This window comes from Scylla paramamosain, chromosome 2 (assembly GCF_035594125.1).
Source record: "Scylla paramamosain isolate STU-SP2022 chromosome 2, ASM3559412v1, whole genome shotgun sequence".
Lineage (NCBI taxonomy): Eukaryota > Metazoa > Arthropoda > Malacostraca > Decapoda > Portunidae > Scylla > Scylla paramamosain.
The window spans coordinates 14073096-14095000 of NC_087152.1; the positions used below are offsets into that span (position 1 = coordinate 14073096).

Below are 21905 nucleotides of genomic sequence, written 5' to 3' on the forward strand. Positions count from 1 at the left end.
GGTGTACCTAAAGGTATATGCAAGAGAACTGGAAGAGAATAGACCAATAATAAGGCCAGGAAAGGACTCTAGACAATTACCAAGAATAAAATGGGGGAAAAGAAAGAGACAGGACCCATGGCTTCCAGATCAGCTTAGCCTATATTGACTATAGTAAGTTACAGGGCCACATTCTCAAATATTGCAGTGTCTCGTCTCAGCTGCTTTTAACATGCTCTATCAAAAGTTACTGTGATTTTTAAGTATGTTTTCGTGAGTTCTGTGATGGGTTAAAAAGATTCTACAATAAGATATGAAAAAAAATCTTGATTACAGTCTCAAGAGCTTTTAAAAATTGCCCTTATGAGACTCCAAAGCACAGAATATGACCCTGTCCATTCCTAAAACCAAAGTCTACATACCTTAAATGAGCCAACAGCTTGCCTGGCTGGCTACACTGTAACTTTGGCTAGTATAGCAAATAGAGCAAACAGCCTGTGAAGTACTAAGGTAGCTCAAGTCTGCAGGTACACCAGTCCATTGGGAATTGTGTTAGTTACAGATTTGACAGAACACAAGACTGAGTTATGTACATTAAGCAGAATAAATAGATATAAGCAGGATGTATTAGCATTTTGTTAGTATGCTGATAAAATTTAAGGAATTCTGGCAAGGTATGTGTGTGCCTGTGTGTAAAAACAATTATTGCATGAATTATCATGTTTTGTAAACCTTCATGAGTGTTGATGCAGGTTAAGTTTCAGTTTCATCCAATCAATGATTTTCTGATGTGCCTTATGTTTTCTGGTCATACAAATAGTGCATTAATTGATTTTCTCCTTATGTTTTCTGGTCATACAAATAGTGCATTAATTGATTTTCTATCTCTTTTCTGTCACAAATGTCTAGTTTTCAAGTTATGTTTCTACCCTCATCCCCAACAATCTTGTGGGACCTGTGGAAAATCAGGGTTTTTGGGTAGGGGAGCATCAAACTGAGTAATGTGCACTGCAGAAGCAGTCAGAAAACATTAAAAATCAATGAAAAGACATAAATTCAGCAGAGGCAGTGACACTAGCAGGTGTTGCTGTGTCACTGATGAGCAGCGTCGCCAATGATTCACTACATTTCTGGCTGTATCTGCTACATCTGGCAAAAGTCCCCAACTTTCCCTGAATTCCCCCTTAGTTAGGTTAGGTTAGGTTAAATCAGATTAGGTTAAATTAAATCAGATTAGGTTGTTAGATTAGGCAAGGTTAAGCAACACAGATACTCGATTTAATCCTTCACCACCCAAAAAACCCAATTCCCCACAGGTCCCCCAAGATTGTTAGGGATGAGGGGTAGAGGCATAACTTTAAATCTAGACATTTGCAACAGAAAGGAAGTAGAAAATTAATTAATTCACAATATGTGTCACCAAAAAAAAAAAAAGGCACATCAGAAAATCATTGGTTTGATGAAATTAAAAATTGACCGAACAAACGGATACACACTGAGTGTTTATGTTTTATTAGTATAATGATAAAAGAAAAAATAATAATTTCAACGGGAAGTGAGTGTAGAAGAGGAGTTATTAGTTGTTACTAGTTGACTTTGACCACACTAATGAGCAGTGATGCAGAACATATACACGCAAGCTGTATTAATATTTTGTTGGTAGACTGATAGGAACTGAGGAATTTCAGCAAAGACTATGCGTAGAAAGCGAATTATTGTTCCTTACTACTTGATTTGGTAGACCACACTAATGAAAACTGATGCACTTCCCTGCCACTCACGTAAACTCCACCACTTTATCGGTACTTCACCCTGACCCTTCAGTTCACTATTCCTGCTAATTGGGCAGTTATTTCTACTCCCACTCTATCTGACACTTCACTTCAGAGCCTCACTGCCAAGCGGGAGGATACCCACACGGTTCACTGTCAAGGCTGGTGCTGTGCTGCTACTGCTGAGTCACTCACTGTACCGCTGGCCACTACTGCAGCTGGCAGGCGACCAAAGCGACCAAATTCCCCCCACCCCTCCCGCCCGTGCCGCTGCTGCTGACAGTGGCGCCTTGTCAACAGCACTTGCTTCTGTCCACGTAAACTAAATAGTCATAAGCTTCCTTCTGTCTCGGCAAAGTAGGGAGTCATAAGCTTCCTTCTCTTCCGGCAAAGTAGGGAGAGTCATTCAGCTTCATTCTATTCTGGGAAACTAGGGAGAGTCATTAAGCTTCCTTATATCCCGCAAAGTAGGGATAATCATTCAGCTTCCTCTATTCTGGCAAAGTAGGGAGAGTCATTAAGCTCCCTTATATCTCAGCAAAGAAGGGAGAGTCGTTAAGCTTCTTTCCATTCCAGCAAGGAAGATGGAGTCATTAAAAAAAAAAAAAAAAAAAAGTAATTAAAGTTGAGTCATTAAAATTAAGTTGGGAAAAGTACGAGCTGTGGGCCAGACCAAAAGACCCACGTCACCTTTAAGGTGGTAATCTTCACACACACACACATACACACACACACACACACCTATTTCTCTTATTCTCACCTCTACCAGTGAGAAAAGAATGGCGAAAGAGAATTATATAGATTTGCGAAAGAAAATTATGTAGACCTGCGAAAGAGAATGAATTATATAGACCTCCTGCTACTGGTAGTGAAATTATATAGGCTCACGTTAATTAGTCTTCCCCTCATCTCCTAGCTCCCTCTCGGCTTTTGCCCTAACACCCACGCAAGGATGATGGCCAAAAATATAAAATAAATGAATAAATAAATATTTCATTTTTACCTCTACCAGCGAGGAGAGAACACCTCTCTCTCACTCTCGCCTCTCCCAAAAGACATGGTGTCAGCGATGAAAAAAAAAAACGTAAATGCAATTAGAAAATTCCTTTAAAAGCATTAAAAAGGGATAATAAGTTAAATGAGGCACCATTAGTAAACAAGAAGCATCATTCGGCTTGAGTGGAGTATGATTGTAAGAAATTGAGAAGAAAATGAGATGTAAGAAAGTGTTTTTTTTTTTTTTTTATGTATTAGGGGCACCGGTCAAGGACAAAAAAACTGCTGAGAATACTGATTAATTCTTGCATTAGAGATGTGGACAGAATAGGGGGTGAGAGAGAGAAGAAAGTCTTGTGCAGCGAGGCCGCGGGAGGATAGGAGGCGTCTTGCAGAGGAATAAAAGTACCAGTGTAACTACAAAAAAAAAAAAAAAAATAAATAAATATTTCCGACGTTCTGGCACGGAGATTATGCCATTATCAAGGAGCTGTGGATAAATAACAGCGTGTGAAAGCTATATATGTAAAGATAAAAACAAGAGATCTAAAAATAAATAAATAAAAATAAATAACTAAATAAAGAGGGCAGGGTGACTGGATGTTATTAAGTTCAGTAGTTAATTTTCTCATGTACATTAATTCCAATATTCTAATGTTAGCATTGTTTCAGGAGTCTAAAATTTCAAAGTAATATCTTTCCACACTGAACTAGCAGTTGTTCTCTGACTGCAGAGGCGCAAGTAGAGGGCGGCCGGTCCTGTTCGTATGATCTAAGTGCTCATCTGTCCTGCGTTTTTTGGGGATAAATTTTAGATTCGCTTTTGTGAATGATTTTAAAATGGGTTCATTTTTTAAGTTCAAGGACCGCCTGCCGACCGACCTAAGATCATCTGTTGTTTACAAATTCACTTGCCCTAGTTGCCATGTAGGCAGTACTGAATGTGGGTCCAATCAACCCGGACGACACCGGGACCCAATTCTCTACGAGTGCCAATGAAGTCTAGTTCTTGAGTGTGTGTAGACTTCTTTTTATCGCGCAAATAACAGGTGTTTCGTGATATTGCAGGCCCTCCACACGTGTCTGAATCATTCAGGTCTATCCTCCATTGTCTAATCTTGTCTGGCCACTGGTTGGTAAGGCCTAACTAGGTAAGATAACCAGGTGGCCAGGGATTTTGTTTATATATGCCATCACTTCGTCTATCCTTATCCAGTCTTAACTTTACAGTGGCTTCAATTTACTCAAGCATTGCTCGTTGACGACGCTGCTGCCAACTAGATTGAATACGAGTCATGAAACTCCTGCATACGGGTCAGATTTCCTTCATTCTCTATTTTCCTTGGTATTGATTGACAGTATGTAGTACCTCTGACGTTTCCTGCCTTCCCTTCGCCTCAGGATTTGGAAGGCCAACCTACCAAACTACTGTTGACCCCAGCTACCTCAGTGGCAGCAAGCAATCAGCACCCTGGCTGCTGCACACGGAGAGGGGCATGCAGGGATATCACCGTGATATGTACTGATCGATAGGATTTGCTGTTTATTTTATTGTTTTATTGGTAAAATTCTACAACAGGACCAAACTGCATTTCGAGCACAAAACTATGATATTCATTATTTTATTTATTTATTTATTTATTTTATATACGATTTTGAGCATAAAACGTCAAAAATATTTCGTTTTGCTTCTCACCCCTCATCTCCCTACATTCTTGGGGACTCATCAGAAAGTGGAGTATATGGGCAGAGAACATGAAAATTGTCATCTTAAATACTTGAATGGGGATGATAGCTTAAAAGAAAGCAGTCCTAACCTGACCTAACCCAACATAATCTAACCTGACCTAACCTAACCTGACCTAACTAAACCTAACCTAACCTGATCTAATCTAACCTACATGCATTACCTAACAAAAATTCCCTATATCATGGAAACTATTAATTTGTGACAAAAACTTGGATAAAGTGAGTTTCTCAGTATCCATAAATCTCCTAAATGTGTAAAGCATTAATGGACCTCTCCTAAAATAATACAGTTTTATTTCTTAGTGCTGCAGGTCACAAGCATCCAGTGGCTGTTATTGATAATGTAGGGAATATGTAGTCCATAAAATCTGTATTAGTGTCTTAGAATGCTGGCACACCCCTAATTGCCTCGCCTGGCCTGGCAGGGCCACAACCTGACAGCCCATGGCATGCCAGGCAGGCATTGGCTCAGCACTTGAGCTTACTACACCAGGGTTATTGAAGTTAATGTTGCATGTTGTGGTACTGAGGTGCTGATATGTGTAGCATGTCAGTATGCAAAATGAAAAGGTAATGTATCAACACTCTTCTCTCTGTCTTATGGTGTTTTATTATTAAATATCTTTCAGACTTCTATAGAAAATTGTAGAAATTTGTAAAACTATAAGGATCACCTGAAGATCCGCCACCCCACAGGGATCACCTGAAGATCCGCCACCCCAGATTGTCTCACCTGAAGATCTGCCACCCCAGACTCTCTCACTTGGTTAGGTTAGGTTAGGTTAGCCTAACCTAACCTAACCTAACCTAACAACATGAACCCATTAAAAAACTGAGTGGATATAAAAAATGCAGAAAAAAATTTACTTCATTAAAAGTATGGGATCACCTGAAGATCTGCCACCCCAGATTGTCTCACCTGAAGATCTGCCACCCCGAGTGCGGCTGGGGTGGCGGATCTTCAGGTGATCCAACTATAATGGGAAATTCTTCAAAACTGGGATGATTATAAATAATATAACCAGGTCTTTTTTTTAATGAACTTTCTGACTTATAACGGCTTCATTGCCCACTTCTTAAACTAATGTTACCTAACTTAGGTAAATTTGCATTTTTTGAGATTATTGAAACCCTGACTTTTCGGAACAAAGTGTTTTTTTTTTTCATTAAACCACAAACAAGTGACTTAATTTTTAAAGTCTGTTCATACATGTAGCCAAATTCCTTTAAAAAAGAAAATATTGAGTCCTGCCCAGAAATAAATAATGATTTCCTAGTCACTGTGTCATTCAGCAAGATACACAGACACAAGCTAAAATAAGACTGGCAGTGAGGTACCTTATGGTGCAGCTGGCTAATGGATATCCTTCCATCCTGCTAAATTGAACCTCAATCACATCCACTTTTCTTATTTATGATAGATTAATTTTTCAGTGTTTCATAATGGAGAACATAGTTCTTCATTCAGTCATTATAACCCCATATCAGTTGAACAGCAAACAAATAGCATAAAACAACTTGAAAATCCAGAAGAAAGAAAAACAATGAAATGAATGAATTGATTTAAACATAACAATGTTAAACCCAATGGTGTAAAGCAACCATTAGCCCTTTGGGAGCACAAACCACATGGGGGGGTACCAGCAAGACAGTAAGTACTTCCTTGAGCCCTGTTTTGTCCTTGTGGATGCCTGGTATTCTTACCTGATAGGCTTCCAGATCTTGACAACAATGAGCAAAGAATAAGAAGTCACATTGTGCTGATGTGCCATCCCAAGATAAGAAAAGAACAAGTGTAGCAGATCATGAAAAGGGGTGGGGTGGGGACAGGAAGTGCATCATCTGCAGCAAGATGTTTATGATATTAAATGGGGCATTCAAAATGGCGTAGTCGATGGCTCTTTAGCATTGCAATATTATGCTACTACTCAGATAAAAAGATAATTTTGGATCATCACCTATTTGCTTAAATAGCTCATTATATTTATTTGCTTTAACAGAAATTATTTTTGGTCTTTTTACATGATGAATATATATGCTTATTCAAGAGGCTGGAAGTAGGGTGTTAGCTCTGCAGGCACGAATGGTATCAGGGCACCGTATGACTCTGTCCTGACTGTCACCATTATTACAGGTGCTAAGGCTGGGATACCTGAGCTTGGCCACCCACTCAGCTCTGACAAGGCTTGCTCCAACTTCCCTGAAGGTTCCTGCAGGAATGGCCATTGTATGTGCTGCAGAGAGTATTGCTACAGTGGAGCTGTATGGCCAGATACCAATATGAGTAGCCAGGAGCAGCAGGATCAGTCTATCTCGGGTGTGGGGGACCTCATATGTGGTGGCAATAATCGTCTTGTGGCAAATGGTTTGCTCCATAGAGAAGAGAATGAGTTAGAGTGCAACCAGTGTGGTAAATCCTTTAAATACAAGAGTTATCTTAGCAAACATATCCTCACACACAGTGTTGCTCAAAATTATTCATGTCAACAATGTGGAAAAATTTTTGCTCATAAATCTCATCTCAACAGACATACAGTGAGACACAGTGGTGTTAGAAATCATGAATGCAAAGAGTGTGGGAGAAGATTTACTGATAAGTCTAATCTTATTCATCACATCAAAACACATAGTAGTGTACGAAATCATGAATGTTTGGAATGTGGAAAAAAATTCACTCGAGAAACTCACCTCACTAAACACATCCTGGCACATAATGGCGTTAAAGATTATGAATGCCAAGAATGTGGTAAAAAATTTACCCAAAAGTGTAACCTCAGCCGCCACACCCAGACACACACCGGTGAAAAAAATTATGAATGCAAAGTCTGTGGGAAAAAATTTGCTCAAAAGGTAAATCTCAATACACATACCATGAGACACACTGGGGTAAGAAATTATGAATGTGATGAGTGTGGGAGAAGATTCCTTACCAGTTATTCTCTTAACAGACATGTCTTCAGACACAGTAACTTGAAGGAGGTAAAGTGTGATGTTTGTGGGAAGTGTTTCAAGACAAAGGATGACATTGCTAGCCACATAAGGGTCCACTTGTACCCAAAGAAACAAAAAAAATGTAAAATGAAACTTTAAAAATGGAAAAGAAGAGGAAAAAGAAAGTTGTTAGCACAAATGTTGATGCTAGTATCAAATCTTATTTTCTTATGTTCTCCAAGATTATACATTTTGATTTTCATCTCTTCATTGTTTTAATTTTTTACTGCTTACTTTTATGATACTTTAGTACTGTGCTTTTTCTTTAGCTAGTATCTTCTCCTTTCAGCTTCTCCCATTAGGGGTTAGTACAGCAGATCACCCTTCTCCAATATGTTCAGTCTTCAGCACCTTCCTTTGTCACACCCACCACTTGCATGTCTTCTTTCACTATATCCATAAAACTCCTCTTTGGTCTTCCTCTCTTCCTTCTGCTGGATAGGTCCATTTCTAGCATCATCCTTCCCACATATGTCTCATCCCTTCTTCTGACATGTCTGAACCATCTCAGTCTTACCTCTCTTGCCTTGTTCCCAAACCAGCATTGTGTGTTGTCCCTCTGATGTGTTCATTCTTTATTTTGTCTCATCTTGTTACTCCAAGAGCACTGCATTGTAGCATCTTCAATTCTGCTACTTCCATCTTCATCTCTTGTCTCTTTGTTATTAGTAGTTTCCATATCATACAGCATGATTGTCCTCACTACCATTTTCTAAACCTTTCTGTTTCTGTTTCTACACCTTTCAGTTTGTTCTTGTAGAAATGTTTCTGTCACATATCACTCCTGTCACCCTCCTCCAGCCAGTCCATCCAGCCTACACTCTCTTCTTAACTTCACTAGCACATTCTCTATTCCTCTGTACTGTTGAACCCAAGCCAACCTTTATCATCTCTACACCCTGTAGCCCTATTGTTTCCCAGCTATCTCTGTTAAGACACAGGTACTCAGTTTTGGACCTGCTCACTTTCAGTCCCCTCCTCTCCAGTGCATGTCTCCATCGCTCCAGTTCTGCTTCCACTTCTCTAGCTATCATATTAACTAGGAGTTGCTGTTAACAACCATATCACATATGATGATTAACTCAAGACAAGACTTTTATTAATTCACAAACCAAGTCTTAATTATTGTGATGTCAGATTGGTAGTAACTAGACAGAGACATGCTAATGAGGACAGCTGTATGTATATTAAGGAGTTGGTGCATAAGAATGGACACATGGACATAAGTGAAGTAGCTAAAGATCATACCTTAAGAAATGTAACGAGCTGTTTGCTCTGGCAAACAGCATAGAACATAGTACATATTGTGACCTATATAGATGCTGTTTTTCTCTTTGTATTTTCATAACTGTATAAAACGTGTACTGTGACATAAGTCCCTGTTGTTTTTGTTTATTTTTGATGATAATGTATGTGTTTATTAATGTTATGAAAATAAAATATGAAATCTATTTTATATTTATTCAGTTTCACTATAGTAGTATCTTTTCATGATGTAAAGATATTTTTGTTATGTAAGTATTTATGAATAATGATTCTAGGGTGGTATTTTAATAGTTAAACACATCCCTATTCTTGTCATGAAACTGAATGAATTCTAAAACAGTTATTCACAATGTACATTTTCACACTGCATTGTTTGTGTGGAAAGCAATCTTCATGTATTAGGATGTAGTGTGTCAATAATGTCAGCCTATCTATATATAGCTTTCCTGATTCTAGGGGATCAATGAAGAGTGTGACATGATGTCTAGTAATCTGCATCAGGTGTGCTTGAAACTTTTACTGTAATCCCCCAAATGGAAATTCCATGCAAACCGAGAAAATTGTCTGAACGCAAGATGAATCAACAGTCATGAGAAGTTTCTTTGCCAAGATAACAGGATTGAAGCCTCACTGGAAGGAGAGAACAGCATCTCATATAATGGGATCATATCAATCATTCCAGGATCATTTTGGGATCTTTGTACTCCATGCCAATAAATCTTTCATCCATTGGTAAACTCTGGAACTCCCTACTGCTTCTGTATTTCCTCCTGGTTTTGACTTTAATTGTTTTAAGGCTGATATTTGATTGATATTTTTTATTGAACTCATTGCTTGGATTACAAGTTTTATTTAGAGTAATTATACATAGACAATACAAGCACGTTAAACAGGAGCTCTAATACGGGCAAATCGTCGATTGACAATCATGAGAGCCTTTCACAGCAAGAAAATCCTACAAAAGAACCGCTCCTATAACAACCAAACATGAGATGATATTACACCATAATACACAATGTATATATATATATATATATATATATATATATATATATATATATATATATATATATATATATATATAATGGACGCATTAATAAACAATTCTTTGTTGCATTCACATATTTAAGCCCCGCCCACATCATCGGGCACCACTGTTTCCTGTGATCACAAGAGGCATGAACTCAGTTGGTCATGATGAGGGTCACTTCTCAAAAGTTCTCACCCTGGCGTTTGTGAAGTGGTAAGAAGGATCCTGCAGATGGACTCACCAGAGAGGAGGGGAGGACGCCCATAGAAAACGTTTATGAATGCACTGAAGGAAGACATGTAGGTGATGGGTGTAGGTGGAGATTATATATGTATAGGACAGTACGGTGGAGATGGGTAATTCCTTGTGGTGGGCCTTAATGGGAGCACCCGAAAGAAGAAAACAGGATTCATAAGTTGTCTATAATGTGTGACCGCTTTTTATTTTAAAAGTAAGAGGGTCTCTGGCAAGGGCTATAAGAAGGTAGGAAAAAACAAAAATACTTACTGAGGTGCGAGTCCCTAAAGAATAGAGTCAATAGGATTAGCTTGCATCGAAAGGTATCCATTTTTCCCTTATGGCGAGGAGCAGGAGGGTCGCAAAGGAAACGTTCTGATGGACGTGAGTGAATCGCCTCTTGGCGCTGGATCTTTCTCTGGTTAATACTGTAATAGTCACATAGTAGTGAGTATATTGGTATTCTAGTTATGCTATGATTGTTAACTTATGACCACTGTGTGTGTGTGTGTGTGTGTGTGTGTGTGTGTGTGAAATCATGATATATAAGCTTACAATTAATGAAGTTCCTCTGCCCTTCCCTTTTTGCGAAAAGAAAAAAAATAAACACAATGATGTCGATACTATGTCAAGTATATAAATACGATCACAATACGTAGCTAAGTACAAATTGAGTGGCGAATGAGAAACAATTACGTACAATGGATCAGTAATATTAGTGTATGCATGTGATGAATGTGAGTGCACAAGTGAAGCACATAATGACGCCTTGCCTTGGCTATTTCCCTTTGATGGGAATGTCATAAACAGGTAAGTCAGTAAACAGATCGATAAATATAGTGTCAGAGTACACCTTGTAATTCACAAGTGATTATGGTTAAAATTAAAGCTATTTTGACCTCGAAAAGAAGGAACCCGAAACCAAGATGTTTGTGCCATACACCCACACAAGCTAAGTACGGAGTAAGTAAACAATCATGTAAATTGTTAAAGCATTGTACACTATTATCTGTTCATTAGTTAGGTAGAAAATTAAGGCAGTAATAAATGAGAGAGAGAGAGAGAGAGAGAGAGAGAGAGAGAGAGAGAGAGAGAGAGAGAGAGAGAGAGAGAGAAACAAACGGTAATGCAGGCAAATTTGCACGAACACTTTATTTTAAAACAAGTTTGATTAACAAGTGTGTTGCTTGCGCTTAGAGATTTTTCCATATTATTTGTTTGGCGTTGGACAATGGCATAACACGCTACAGACAAGAGACATTGAAGGCTGTGTTCATCAGCACTGATAACCTGTCCTCACTAGCGGTTTTGCACGGTTCAAACCGCAGAATCCTTCCACAAGAGGTGCTTTCACCAGTGGGATCCGCGCCACATACCTTGGTTAGCATCATGACGAGTCATACCACTGTAGTGTAAGCATGTACGCGCAAGAGGTATGTTGTCTTTGGTTCCTGCATCAGCAATGGGCACGGCGCAGGAAGAAACAAGACAACGCTGGATTCACCCTTTTCTATATGACAGACTAACCCATGGGGTGTTCATAACATTGTGCCCCCCAAAGTTGAGAGACCATAAAGATAATTTCTTCAGTTGCTTCAGGATGTCGATGAAATCGTTCCACGATCTGGTGGGACAAATTTGATTGGCTAGGATCACAGGCCAAGCTAGCCAATGGAAGTACAATGTAGCCTTCAAACCGCCAAGTGTGTACGCTCCCATTCAAATGCATGTAAATCGACCCACACGTTTTCCGCATGGTTGGAAAGTAGACCTCAATCCACCCGGGAACCACGGCGGGAGGAAAAGCTGCGCGCCTCCATTGACTTGCATTGAAAATGCACTGCTGCTGGGTGAAACCGTCAAATGTGAACAGGGCCTAAAGCCTAGGAAAGCGACACGCCTGAGTAGCAAGACCCTGACAAGTACTTAGTCTAGCTGATAGCATTTTTACGCACAGCATACTACACTGAAGTGTACTGGCTGGCCAGCAATGTTAGATTGTAGGCCCATTAGGGTAGTGAAATTGTTCCTGTTTTGACTGGAGCAAGACCGTCCCAATCTTGGTCAAGAGAGTATTGGGTACAGGAGAGAACCCTGACGTTGGCTACTACACTCTATCTTACCATGATTATTTTCCAAGGCCACAGAGATGATTAGCAGGGTTTTCAAGTGTTTCTTCTGTTGATAATGTAGAAATCTTGTTCATCTGTTGCTAGAACCATATAAAAAAAAACACACACTTAAAACACGTGTAATTTCAACTAGAACCTTTGGGAGATCGTGGAGATGCGGCGCAGCGTTTCAGAATACGGTACAAACGAAGTGGAACTGTTACCTAGCTCAGCCTGATGGTCGGTGGATGCCAACTCAGAGGTCAAACCAAGGAAGCTGGTGACTCTTAATTAAGCCTCCTCGGACCAAACTTAGTCATCTACCCATCCCGTGTGGCAGAATGATTTTCACGTCCCATTTTGACAAATGGTGAGGAAAGAATTAAGTACTATATGTCACTGTATACTCATCTGATACAGCCTATTCCTCGGCCCGAGTGTCCTTATCAACCATCAGCGCCCAGCGGCAGAACTGTGAGACCACGGCGCCATCCAGATATTTGGGAGTCCGAGCTACCAGTGGTAATAATCTTCGTATTTCTGTATTGGCAAGTACAAGTGCTCTGTTTCTCTGTGTTATAAGTATAGAGGACAAAAGCATATCACGCTGTTACGTACAAAATCAAGTAGCAACGAATCCTTCATAGTAAAGTCGGGATGGCACCCATGGCTAAGGTGGCGGTGGCGGGGGTACTCCATTGCATCACCATCTCTTTGTAGTCTTTCCCTCTTCACATTATTGGCAAGGACACCACTATCTCTTTATAGTCTTTCGCTCTTCACATTATTGGGAAAGAACACTACCATCTCTACAATTTTTCACTCTTCACATTACTGGGCAAGGACATTACCACCTCTTTCCAGTCTTTCGCTCTTCGCATTATTGGTGAGGACACCACCATCTCTTTACAGTCTTTCCGTCTTCACGTTATTGGCAAGGATACTACTATTTCTTTGCAGTCTTCCCCTCTTAACATTGCTGGCCAGGGCGCAAGGCATCAGCCAGAGAGCATAGTAGATGTGGGTGCTGGCCAGCGAGGATCTCCACGACGTCCTCGAGCTTTGCTGGGACCTGGTCACGCTGCTGGCTCTTCATTTTCTCCAGGCACTGCAGCCGATGAACCCTGTGGAGGAAGAAAGGCTGAGAATGCTGTGTGTGTGTGTGTGTGTGTGTGTGTGTGTAACTAGTAAATAAATGAAATACTGTGGCCGGGAAATATTAGTAAATTTAAAGATTCATGGTATTTGAGGTATAGGGCATTTTGAGGTTGACTTTAAACACAATAGTCAGATTAGCACACACACACACACACACACACACACACACACACACACACTTAAAGAACAATAAACCAAATGTAGTATGTTTAACAGAAACCAAACTAAAAGAGGAAATAAAGTTGGGATTTCCAAAGGAAGGATATAACACATGGAGGAGAGACAGAAAAGGAAAGGAAGGAGGAGAAGGATTGATGATTTTGGTAAAAGAGGATATTGTTGTTGAGGAGGTGGAACACAGTGATGGAATGGCGGAAACATTGAGTGTTGTGATTAAGATCAAAGATCAAAGGAAGTGAAAAAAAGGAAAATCATAGTGACATACATACCACCAAAAACCAATGCATGGGAGACTAGTAAATTTAAAAGTATGCAACTAGAAACAAATCGAAAAGAAAAAAAAAATGTATAGAGAAAATGATAAGGAAAAGTAACAAAGTGCTCTTAGTAGGCGACTTCAACACTAAAGGAATTAACTGGTGGGAAATGGAAGTGAAAGAAAATGGAGGGTCATGGAACGAAGAACTTAGGCAAACCATGATGGTGAATACAGTGAGACAATGGGCGAACGAGCCTACAAGATGCAGAGGAGAAGAACAATCACAGCTGGACTTCGTGTTTACAAAAACCCCAGAAGGAAGACCAAGTAAACATTGTCTGAGTCCAAAGGGAAGAAGCGATCATGTGATAATAAAAATAGTACCACGGGAGGAAAAAGTGTTGCACAGGAAAGAGCAAAGCATAAATGGGAGACAGAACTATGCTAAGGCAAACTTTGCAGAACTTAATAAATTTTATGGAAAAATTAATTGGAATGAGCTATCTGAAGGTAAAATAGTGCAGGAAAAACGAGATATTTTTGAGAGAGGGGTGCAACATTTTGTGCCAACTTATAAAGTGAAAATCGGAAAACATGAATGGTTTAATACCAGATGTGTAGAAGCACAATAGAAAAAGGACAGGGCATGGAAGGAAACAATGAGACAACTGAACATAAATGTACTGAAGAATACAGAAAGGCAAGGAATGAGTATAGTATAATAAGAAGAAAAGAAAGAAACTTTGAAAGTAATATAGTAAGAAAATGCAAGGAAGAACCCAAACTCTTCTACAAATACGTAAACGGGGAAAAAAAATGAAACATAAGGATGGCATAAACAAGTTAAAAAGGGAAGGAAGAATTTATGAAACTACTGAGAAGATGAGTGAACTAATGAATAAGAGTTTTCAATCTGTGTTTACAAAGGAAACCGAATTTGTGGCACCGAAAGTGGTACCACGTAATGAGGGAATACAGGAGATACAATTAAAGAGACAATAAATCAAGAAACTGCTGAAAGAGCTGGATGTTAGAAAGGTTATGGGAGCAGATCAAGTAAACAGATGGATATTAAAAGAATGCAGAGAACAAATGGAAGAACCCATATGGGGTATAATTAACAGCTCGATGAGAGAAGGAAAAGTACCAAAGGAATGGAAAAGATTTATCATAGTGCCAATATACCATTAAATTATAGACCGGTGTCACTAACAAGTATTGTAATGAAGCTTTGTGAAACAGTAATTAAAGACAGATGGGTGGAATATCTAGAATATGAAAAGATAATTACAGAAAAGCAATTTGGATACAGGAAAGGAAGATCCTGTCTCACAAATCTACTGAGCTTCTTTACGAGAGTAATAGATGGAGTGCAAGAGAAGGACGGATGAGTTGATGCGGTATACCTTGATCTCAAAAAAAAAAAAATAAATAAATAAATAGATAAATAAATAAATAAAACAAAGTTCCCCATAAAAGCCTTATGTGGAAGCTAGAGAATGGAGAAGGACTAAAGGGAGCAACATTGAGATGGATGGAGGATCATTTACAAGGGAAGGACATGAGAACAGTAATCAGAGACCCTAATTCATGTTGGCGCAAAGTGACAAGTGGGGTGCCGCAAAGATTTGTGTTGGCACCTATTATGTTTCGTATATATGTAAATTATATGACAACCTGTAAATGATATAAACCTGTTCGGTGATGAGGCAAAAATAATGAAAATAATAAAGGATGAAAATGATTGCATGGAGTTACAAAAGGATATTGACAAGATACATGCATGGAACCAAAAATGGGAACTAGAATTTAACGCCAGAAAATGCCACGTGTTGGAAATAGAAAAAAGTAAAAAGAGACCTTCATGGAAGTACAAAATGGGAGGAGAAATAATAATGAAGAAAAAGATTTGGGAGTAGATTCACCTGAAAGACACATAAACGGGATATTCACCTCTACATACAGCTTGTTAACAAACATTAATGTGACATTTAACTATTTAGATAAAGAAATTATGAAGCAATTATAACAAGCATGATACGTCCTAAATTGGAATACGCAGCAGTAATTAGGGCTCCACATAGAAATAAAGATATACGAAAACTGGAAAGAATACAGAGGATAGCGACGAAGATGGTACCAGAATTGAAAGACTTAAGCTATGAAGAAAGACTTGAAGAGATGGGTTTACCAACACTACAAGAGAGAAGAGAAAGAGGAGACCCGATGACAATGTACAAATTAGTAAACAGTATAGAAAGAATAGACAGAAATGACTTGGTACCACAGATGGAGGAGGGAGAGAAACAGACGAGGGGGCATGGGAAGAAAAGAGACATCAAGAAATGCAGCTTCCCATATTGAAATCTGGAATGATTTGAAGGAAGAGATGGTTGTGGCAAACAGTATACACATGTTTAAAGAGTAACTGGGTAAATATGGTTAAGGAGACAGGACGAAATGAGCTTTGGCTTGTGCCCTGTACAACTAGATAAATACACACACACACACACACACACACACACGTGCGGGACTTGTCATATGAAAAGATATTGACAAAAGTTACGCCTACCAACGTTAGAAAAAAAAAAAAAAAGGAGAGAAAGGAGACCTAATTGCAATATATAAAGCGTATGAGAAAGTGGAGGAAGTGGACCGGAGTGACTTGATGGTTTTGGGATACATGAAATACTAGAGGACACGGAAAGAGACTAAAGAAGAGTGCCAGAAGAAGAGACGTCAAAAAGTATAGTTTTCCATATAAAAGTAATGATACATGGAACAGTCTGGATAAGGAGATAGTAAATACAAGAAGTATACATAGATTAAAAGTTAAGTTGGATATTAAAAGATATGCAGATGGGATAGCACGAGCACCACTCTTTTCCCATGAAACACAACTATGTAAATACACACACAAACATCAATCTTGATATAATAAAGAATCTAATCAAGTGTGGAATTTTTCGTAGACATATTTTATAGCATTTACAAATTTGTGATCAATAAATCCTCCATTCATTTATCTATCTATATGGACCTATTTCATCAATCTATCTAATCACGCGGCCTGGGGTATGTTCCATGGAGGTATGCAGGGGGCACTGCACCTGAGGCACTCGGCAGTCTCGTCATTCAGCTTGTTCGGGGTCTGGTGACGGAGACCTGACAGGAGCCGCTTATGCTTCTTGGGGAGGTTGATCTTGGCCAGGAAGGACGGAGTGTTGTTGGGCCCAGAGAGAAGCTTCAACTTGCCCAGATAGGGATGTATGTACGGGTGATTGAGGAAGGTCTCTATCGTGCTGATCAGCTCGAGGCGGGAGATGAGGGAGTGCAGCTTGGTGTCATTCACCACTTCCTGGAGTGAGAGGCAGGTGGTTTCCATAACAGTATAGAATGTGGTGGAGTGATCAAAGTGACATTAAGTGAAAGGGACAGGAAAACAATGAATACTTATACAGTAAGTCATTTAATTAACAGTCTCTCTCTCTCTCTCTCTCTCTCTCTCTCTCTCTCTCTCTCTCTCTCTCTCTCTCTCTCTCTCTCTCTCTCTCTTTCTCTCTCTCTCTCTCTCTCTCTCTCTCTCTCTCTCCTTAGTGCCTTACTTGAGCGTCAGTAACAGCCAGGGCATTCATCACGTTCATCAACACCAGGAAGATAGCAAAGACGAACACGAGCGTCATGATGTCAGCGGAGATCTTAATCCCGTCAGGGAAATTCTCATTCATGTTGGAGTATTCAAACTCGCCTGTGGACATGATGATGGCCTTGGGAAAAGATATGGAGACGTTCTCACTCTGTGTGGAGGGAAAGAGGGGATTTTCTCCGGAAGGGAGGAGGAGGATGTTAAAGCTGAGGACGAAGGCAATGATGAGGATGATGTAGAGAATAGTTAGCCTCAGGAAATTTGAGGTGACTTGACACAGCATTGTGATGTAGAGAGCGAAGAACGGCACTCGTCCCAACTTTAGCACGAATTCCAACCTGCAACAAGAATGTGCGCTTACTACCTCAGCTTTCATGTGCACCACCGGGCCCCCTCCCTCTCCCTGCCCTTGAAGCACCATCCAAAGACACATGCCCTGCTACTCACCAGGCGATGATCATGACCCAGGCAGACAACTGACGTAAGTGGTCCACCTCCAGCGGCGCGAAGCGCAGGACTGGCACCACCATTAACAGGAACCACTGTATGTAATTTTCAACGTTCTTGAAATACTTGAGGGAGAACTTAATCTGGAGAGCCATGCGCGCAAACATGAACAGCGAGGGAAACATCAGTAGAACCAGGGACACGCTCTGGCTGTTCTGCTTCCCCTGCATGCTGGTTTCCAGGCTGGTGGTGTTTGTGATGCCGTTATCCTGTAGTACTGACAGACGCACTTCTGTCGCGCGCAGATCCTTTCGCAAATATATAAATTTGGTGAGCATCACCACGAAGAACAAATAAAGTAACAGGTTAACCCAGTACAACAATAGTACCTTATTCCACTTGGCGTATAGCAGAGTGTTCACCAGCGGGTGTCCGATGAGGTGACGGTGCCTTTTGCTGGAACACACTTCCATCAGCGTCTCCATTTCATTCACTGGTTTGGAGTCGCTTTTGGTGTCATTCTGCTTTGGTGGAAGGAGAAAACGATAGTCGAGGTGTAGTGTATAGTCTTCGCTGACCACGTTCTCGGTCTTGTCACTGATGTCTTTACAGTAGTGTGAAATGCACCTGTCCATGGCATGTTCCAGAGTTTCCGGTAACATAATGTCCAAGACGGAGCCGCAGTCCTTCCCACACACCACGTGGCGTGCTCCAAGGAAGGCACCAGCCCTCAGCATTTCGCTCATCGCCTCCTGTTGGTTGAATGCCGCCGCCAAATGCAGTGGCGTCTGGTCTGGGTCCTTCTGGTTCAGGTTAAGCTTGGCTTCTTGCAGTAAATGGCGGAAACACGCCATGTGATCTATGTTCTGTGTGGTTTTGATGTGACTGTTTGCCATGAGGTTGGTGATGAGGCTGGCAGTGTGGTCCCGCAGATCGATGGTATCATTGCCTTCCTTCATCTTTTTCAGAAGCATGGTAAAGATCTCAACGTGCCCTTTGACGGCGGCGCTGTGGAAAGACAGCCAGGGGTCGGCGCCATACTTCAGTAACACATCCACCATGGAAGTGTTCATAACGGTCACGGCATATGACAACAGATTGTCCCTGCCGAGATTTGACCTCACTGCTTCACGGGCGTCTTCTGGTCGCTTTCCCTGCAACACCTCCTCCACCTCGCTGCCAGTCTTGCACATGCAGACCAAGTCCACCACTTGGGCCGCTGTGGATCTCGCAGGGGGTTGCTTTCGCTCGCTCAGCAGCTTCTCTGTCAGGCATTCTTTCTGGGTGAGTACCTGCTTCACAGTGGAGTCGTTCACATTTTCAGACAACGAAGCACCCGCTTTCACCAGCTTCTTACACAGCTCAAGAAGGTTGATGTCTTCTTTCTGCAGCTTGGCGGCGGCCAATGCCAGCGGGGTGGCGCCGGTCGCGTCATAAAAGTTGGCGTGGGGCTCCAAATCTAGCTTGTTGACATGCTTGGAGGACAGTAGCAAGTCTGCCACCTTCAGGAAGTCCCCCACCTGATTAGAGTCCTCGGAAAGATTCAGCACCAGGAGGTGCAGTGCTCCTCTGTGGTTGTCGTCGCGGGCATTGACATTGGCTCCTGCAGTGAGCAGGTGATCTAGTTCTGCGTGCCGCGCATTGTCCACCGCTGTCAACAGAGCCGTCTGTCCTTTGGAGTCAGGAGCCTCTAAGTCCTCCTTGGATGGTCGGTGACTAAGCAAGACTTTGAGGCACTTTTCAGCTCCGGATATAACGGCTGTGTGGAGGACAGTGCCTGCCTTCCGGCCCTTATGCTTAGGACGCAACACATTGGCGAGAGTATACTTCTGGAGCATCTGCTGTAACTTGGACCTCGTTGTCCTGGTTCAGGATATGTTCCATCAGGTTAGCATCAGGCAGCGACCGCTGCACCCTCTATCTCGACGAGAGGCGTCTTCTGGATGTCAGTGTCGGCTGTCATGGTGATTTCCTGTGGAAGAGAGAGGAGAGAGAGAGAGGAGAGAGAGTGAGAGAGGAGAGAGAGGGGAGAGGAGAGAGAGAGAGAGAGAGAGAGAGGAGAGAGAGAGAGAGAGAGACTATCCGTTAGTTACCATAATAACCACCTGACTGAGGGACCACCACAGCAGTCATGCTTCATGAATCACACACACACTCACACACACACACACACACACACACACACCTTCTGTGCCCCTCGCAATGGTGCTCAGCGTTGCCCTGGTGAAGAAAACACAAATGGTCCCTGAGGTTTACATTATTTTGAAGCCCCCAGTAGTCAGTATTACTCGCTAGATCCATGCCTGGCTTGGCGCCAAATATCATCCTTCTTTACATACGAGTACGATATAATGGCCCATCACCTGAAATATATGTTTCCCCATTATTGTAAGGTTTGATTCTCTCTCTCTCTCTCTCACTCTCTCTCTCTCTCTCTCTCTCTCTCTCTCTCTCTCTCTCTCTCTCTCTCTCTCTTAATGCCACGCTTGAAGGAACAGCCTCTTGTCCTTCCTTCCGCCTGTTTGTCCGCCTCTCGTTCCATCAGTTCTTGCTTACTTGCTTACTTGTGGTACTTGTTTACTAGCAACATGTTCATTGTGTGAGCGCGCATGTATGTATGTGTGTGTGTGTGTGTGTGTGTGTGTGTGTGTGTGTGTGTGTGTGTGTGTGTGTGTGTGTGTGTGATGCCATCTAGTGCTGTGCTGTTTGGATGATTTTAAACACTTGTATTAAGTCACCTCTTCGTCTTCTTTGTGTTAATGGGAAAATATTTAATTCTTTAAGACACTCTTCGTATGATTTGTTTCTTAGGCTTAGTATAATTTTTGTTAACCTACGTTGAACTCTTTTTAATTTATCATGGGGGCACCATGCTTGAACGCAATATTTTAAACTAGAGTTATACAAAGTGAGGATTGTATCCTTAGATGTATGTTCAAAAGATCTGCCGATTAAACCAATTACTTTATTTGCTTTTTTTACGACTTCTGAACATTGTTGGCTAGGTTTTTAAGCTACTCGATATTGTCACTCCTAAATCAATTTGACTTGAATTCCTTCAAGAGGGAGGTTTCAAGACACTTATCCTTCAATTTTTGACTACCGCTTTGGATCCTTTTATGGGACTAGCATCTCAGTGTGCTATTTTTTTTATTGGATTTTTGTTGCCCTTGGCCAGTGTCCCTCCTACATAAAAAAAAAAAAGTGTTCACAACTTTGGCTTCACGTTTTTAGTGGGACGACGATTTTTCATGGGTAGGCATTCTTGCACTGCTTTTAAGTATCTATCCATGAAAAATTTCTAGTGAGCATTAACATCTGTGGTGATAAGTAGGTGACTCCAGTCGATTTAGTTAAGAATTGATTTGAGTTTACATAAATTTGCTTTTCTGTAGTCAGGGACTCTTTCTTTGCTTATATTTGACTCGTTAGCCATGAAGTTTATAATGAAAGTGATTGCGCGGTAGTCTCTGTTATTAAACTCCTCGCCGACATTCACATTTTCTGTTAATTTATCTTTCGTAGCAAGCACGAGGTCAAGGACATGGTTATCACGTGTTGGGTTTGCACAAATTGTGTAAATGAACTTTCTTTTAAATTATTATACAGGTCATGTCCATGGTGTGAGGTGAGTGATTCGCCCCACTTAGTCACCGGTAGATTAAAATCTCCAAGGACTGCGGCGTCGTGTGTGTCACTTATCTCGCTAATTTGGTGGAAAATTTCGCTGTCAGTTTGGACTGGCTGGGCTGGCGGTCTGTACATAAGGGACAATGCTAGTTTTGTCCCGTAATTATTCTTTATTAATATAAATAGAGCATCTACGTTTGCAATGAGAGAGAGAGAGAGAGAGAGAGAGAGAGAGAGAGAGAGAGAGAGAGAGAGAGAGAGAGAGAGAGAGAGAGAGAGAGAGAGAGAGAGAGAGAGAGATTAACGATGATGCAAGGCACGAAAAGAGAGAGAGAGAGAGAGAGAGAGAGAGAGAGAGAGAGAGAGAGAGAGAGAGAGAGAGAGAGAGAGAGAGAGAGAGAGAGATTAACGATGACGCAAGGCACGAAAAGAGAGAGAGAGAGAGAGAGAGAGA

General features: G+C 41.0%; 3 protein-coding genes across 8 annotated transcripts in view; 1 reads left to right on the forward strand and 2 right to left on the reverse strand.

The window, feature by feature from the left end:
• LOC135110643 (puromycin-sensitive aminopeptidase-like) overlaps positions 1–2016 on the reverse strand; it is a 54882-nt gene extending 52866 nt beyond the window's left edge. The window contains exons 1-2 of one of the 4 annotated variants that reach the window (XM_064023177.1): positions 1897–1982; positions 402–500 (exon numbers count right to left, since the gene is read on the reverse strand). The gene's annotated coding sequence lies outside the window, so the exon portion shown is untranslated. Of the gene's footprint in view, positions 1–401; positions 501–1760; positions 1780–1896 lie in introns of those variants that run through there. The other 3 variants (XM_064023207.1, XM_064023187.1, XM_064023197.1) reach the window with 3 other exon arrangements.
• A 21-nt stretch (positions 2017–2037) lies between these two features.
• LOC135110656 (gastrula zinc finger protein XlCGF7.1-like) lies at positions 2038–8939 on the forward strand. Of its 3 annotated transcripts, XM_064023221.1 has the most exons (3): positions 3456–3762; positions 3978–4061; positions 6631–8939. In XM_064023221.1, the coding sequence occupies exons 2-3, from the start codon at positions 4043–4045 to the stop codon at positions 7584–7586; spliced, it is 975 nt and encodes a 324-aa protein (XP_063879291.1). In that variant the 5' UTR covers positions 3456–3762; positions 3978–4042; the 3' UTR covers positions 7587–8939. The 3 variants fall into 3 exon arrangements, 1 of the variants encoding a protein (XP_063879291.1); XR_010273346.1 differs by lacking the exon at positions 3978–4061 and having other exon boundaries at positions 2038–3898; XR_010273347.1 differs by lacking the exon at positions 3978–4061 and having other exon boundaries at positions 2038–3762.
• A 1270-nt stretch (positions 8940–10209) lies between these two features.
• Positions 10210–19799, reverse strand: LOC135110632 (transient receptor potential channel pyrexia-like). Its single transcript, XM_064023167.1, has 4 exons — positions 17822–19799; positions 17334–17712; positions 16839–17086; positions 10210–13255 (listed from the first exon to the last, which is right to left on the reverse strand). The coding sequence occupies exons 1-4, from the start codon at positions 19657–19659 to the stop codon at positions 13102–13104; spliced, it is 2619 nt and encodes an 872-aa protein (XP_063879237.1). The 5' UTR covers positions 19660–19799; the 3' UTR covers positions 10210–13101.
• Positions 19800–21905: the final 2106 nt, after the last annotated feature.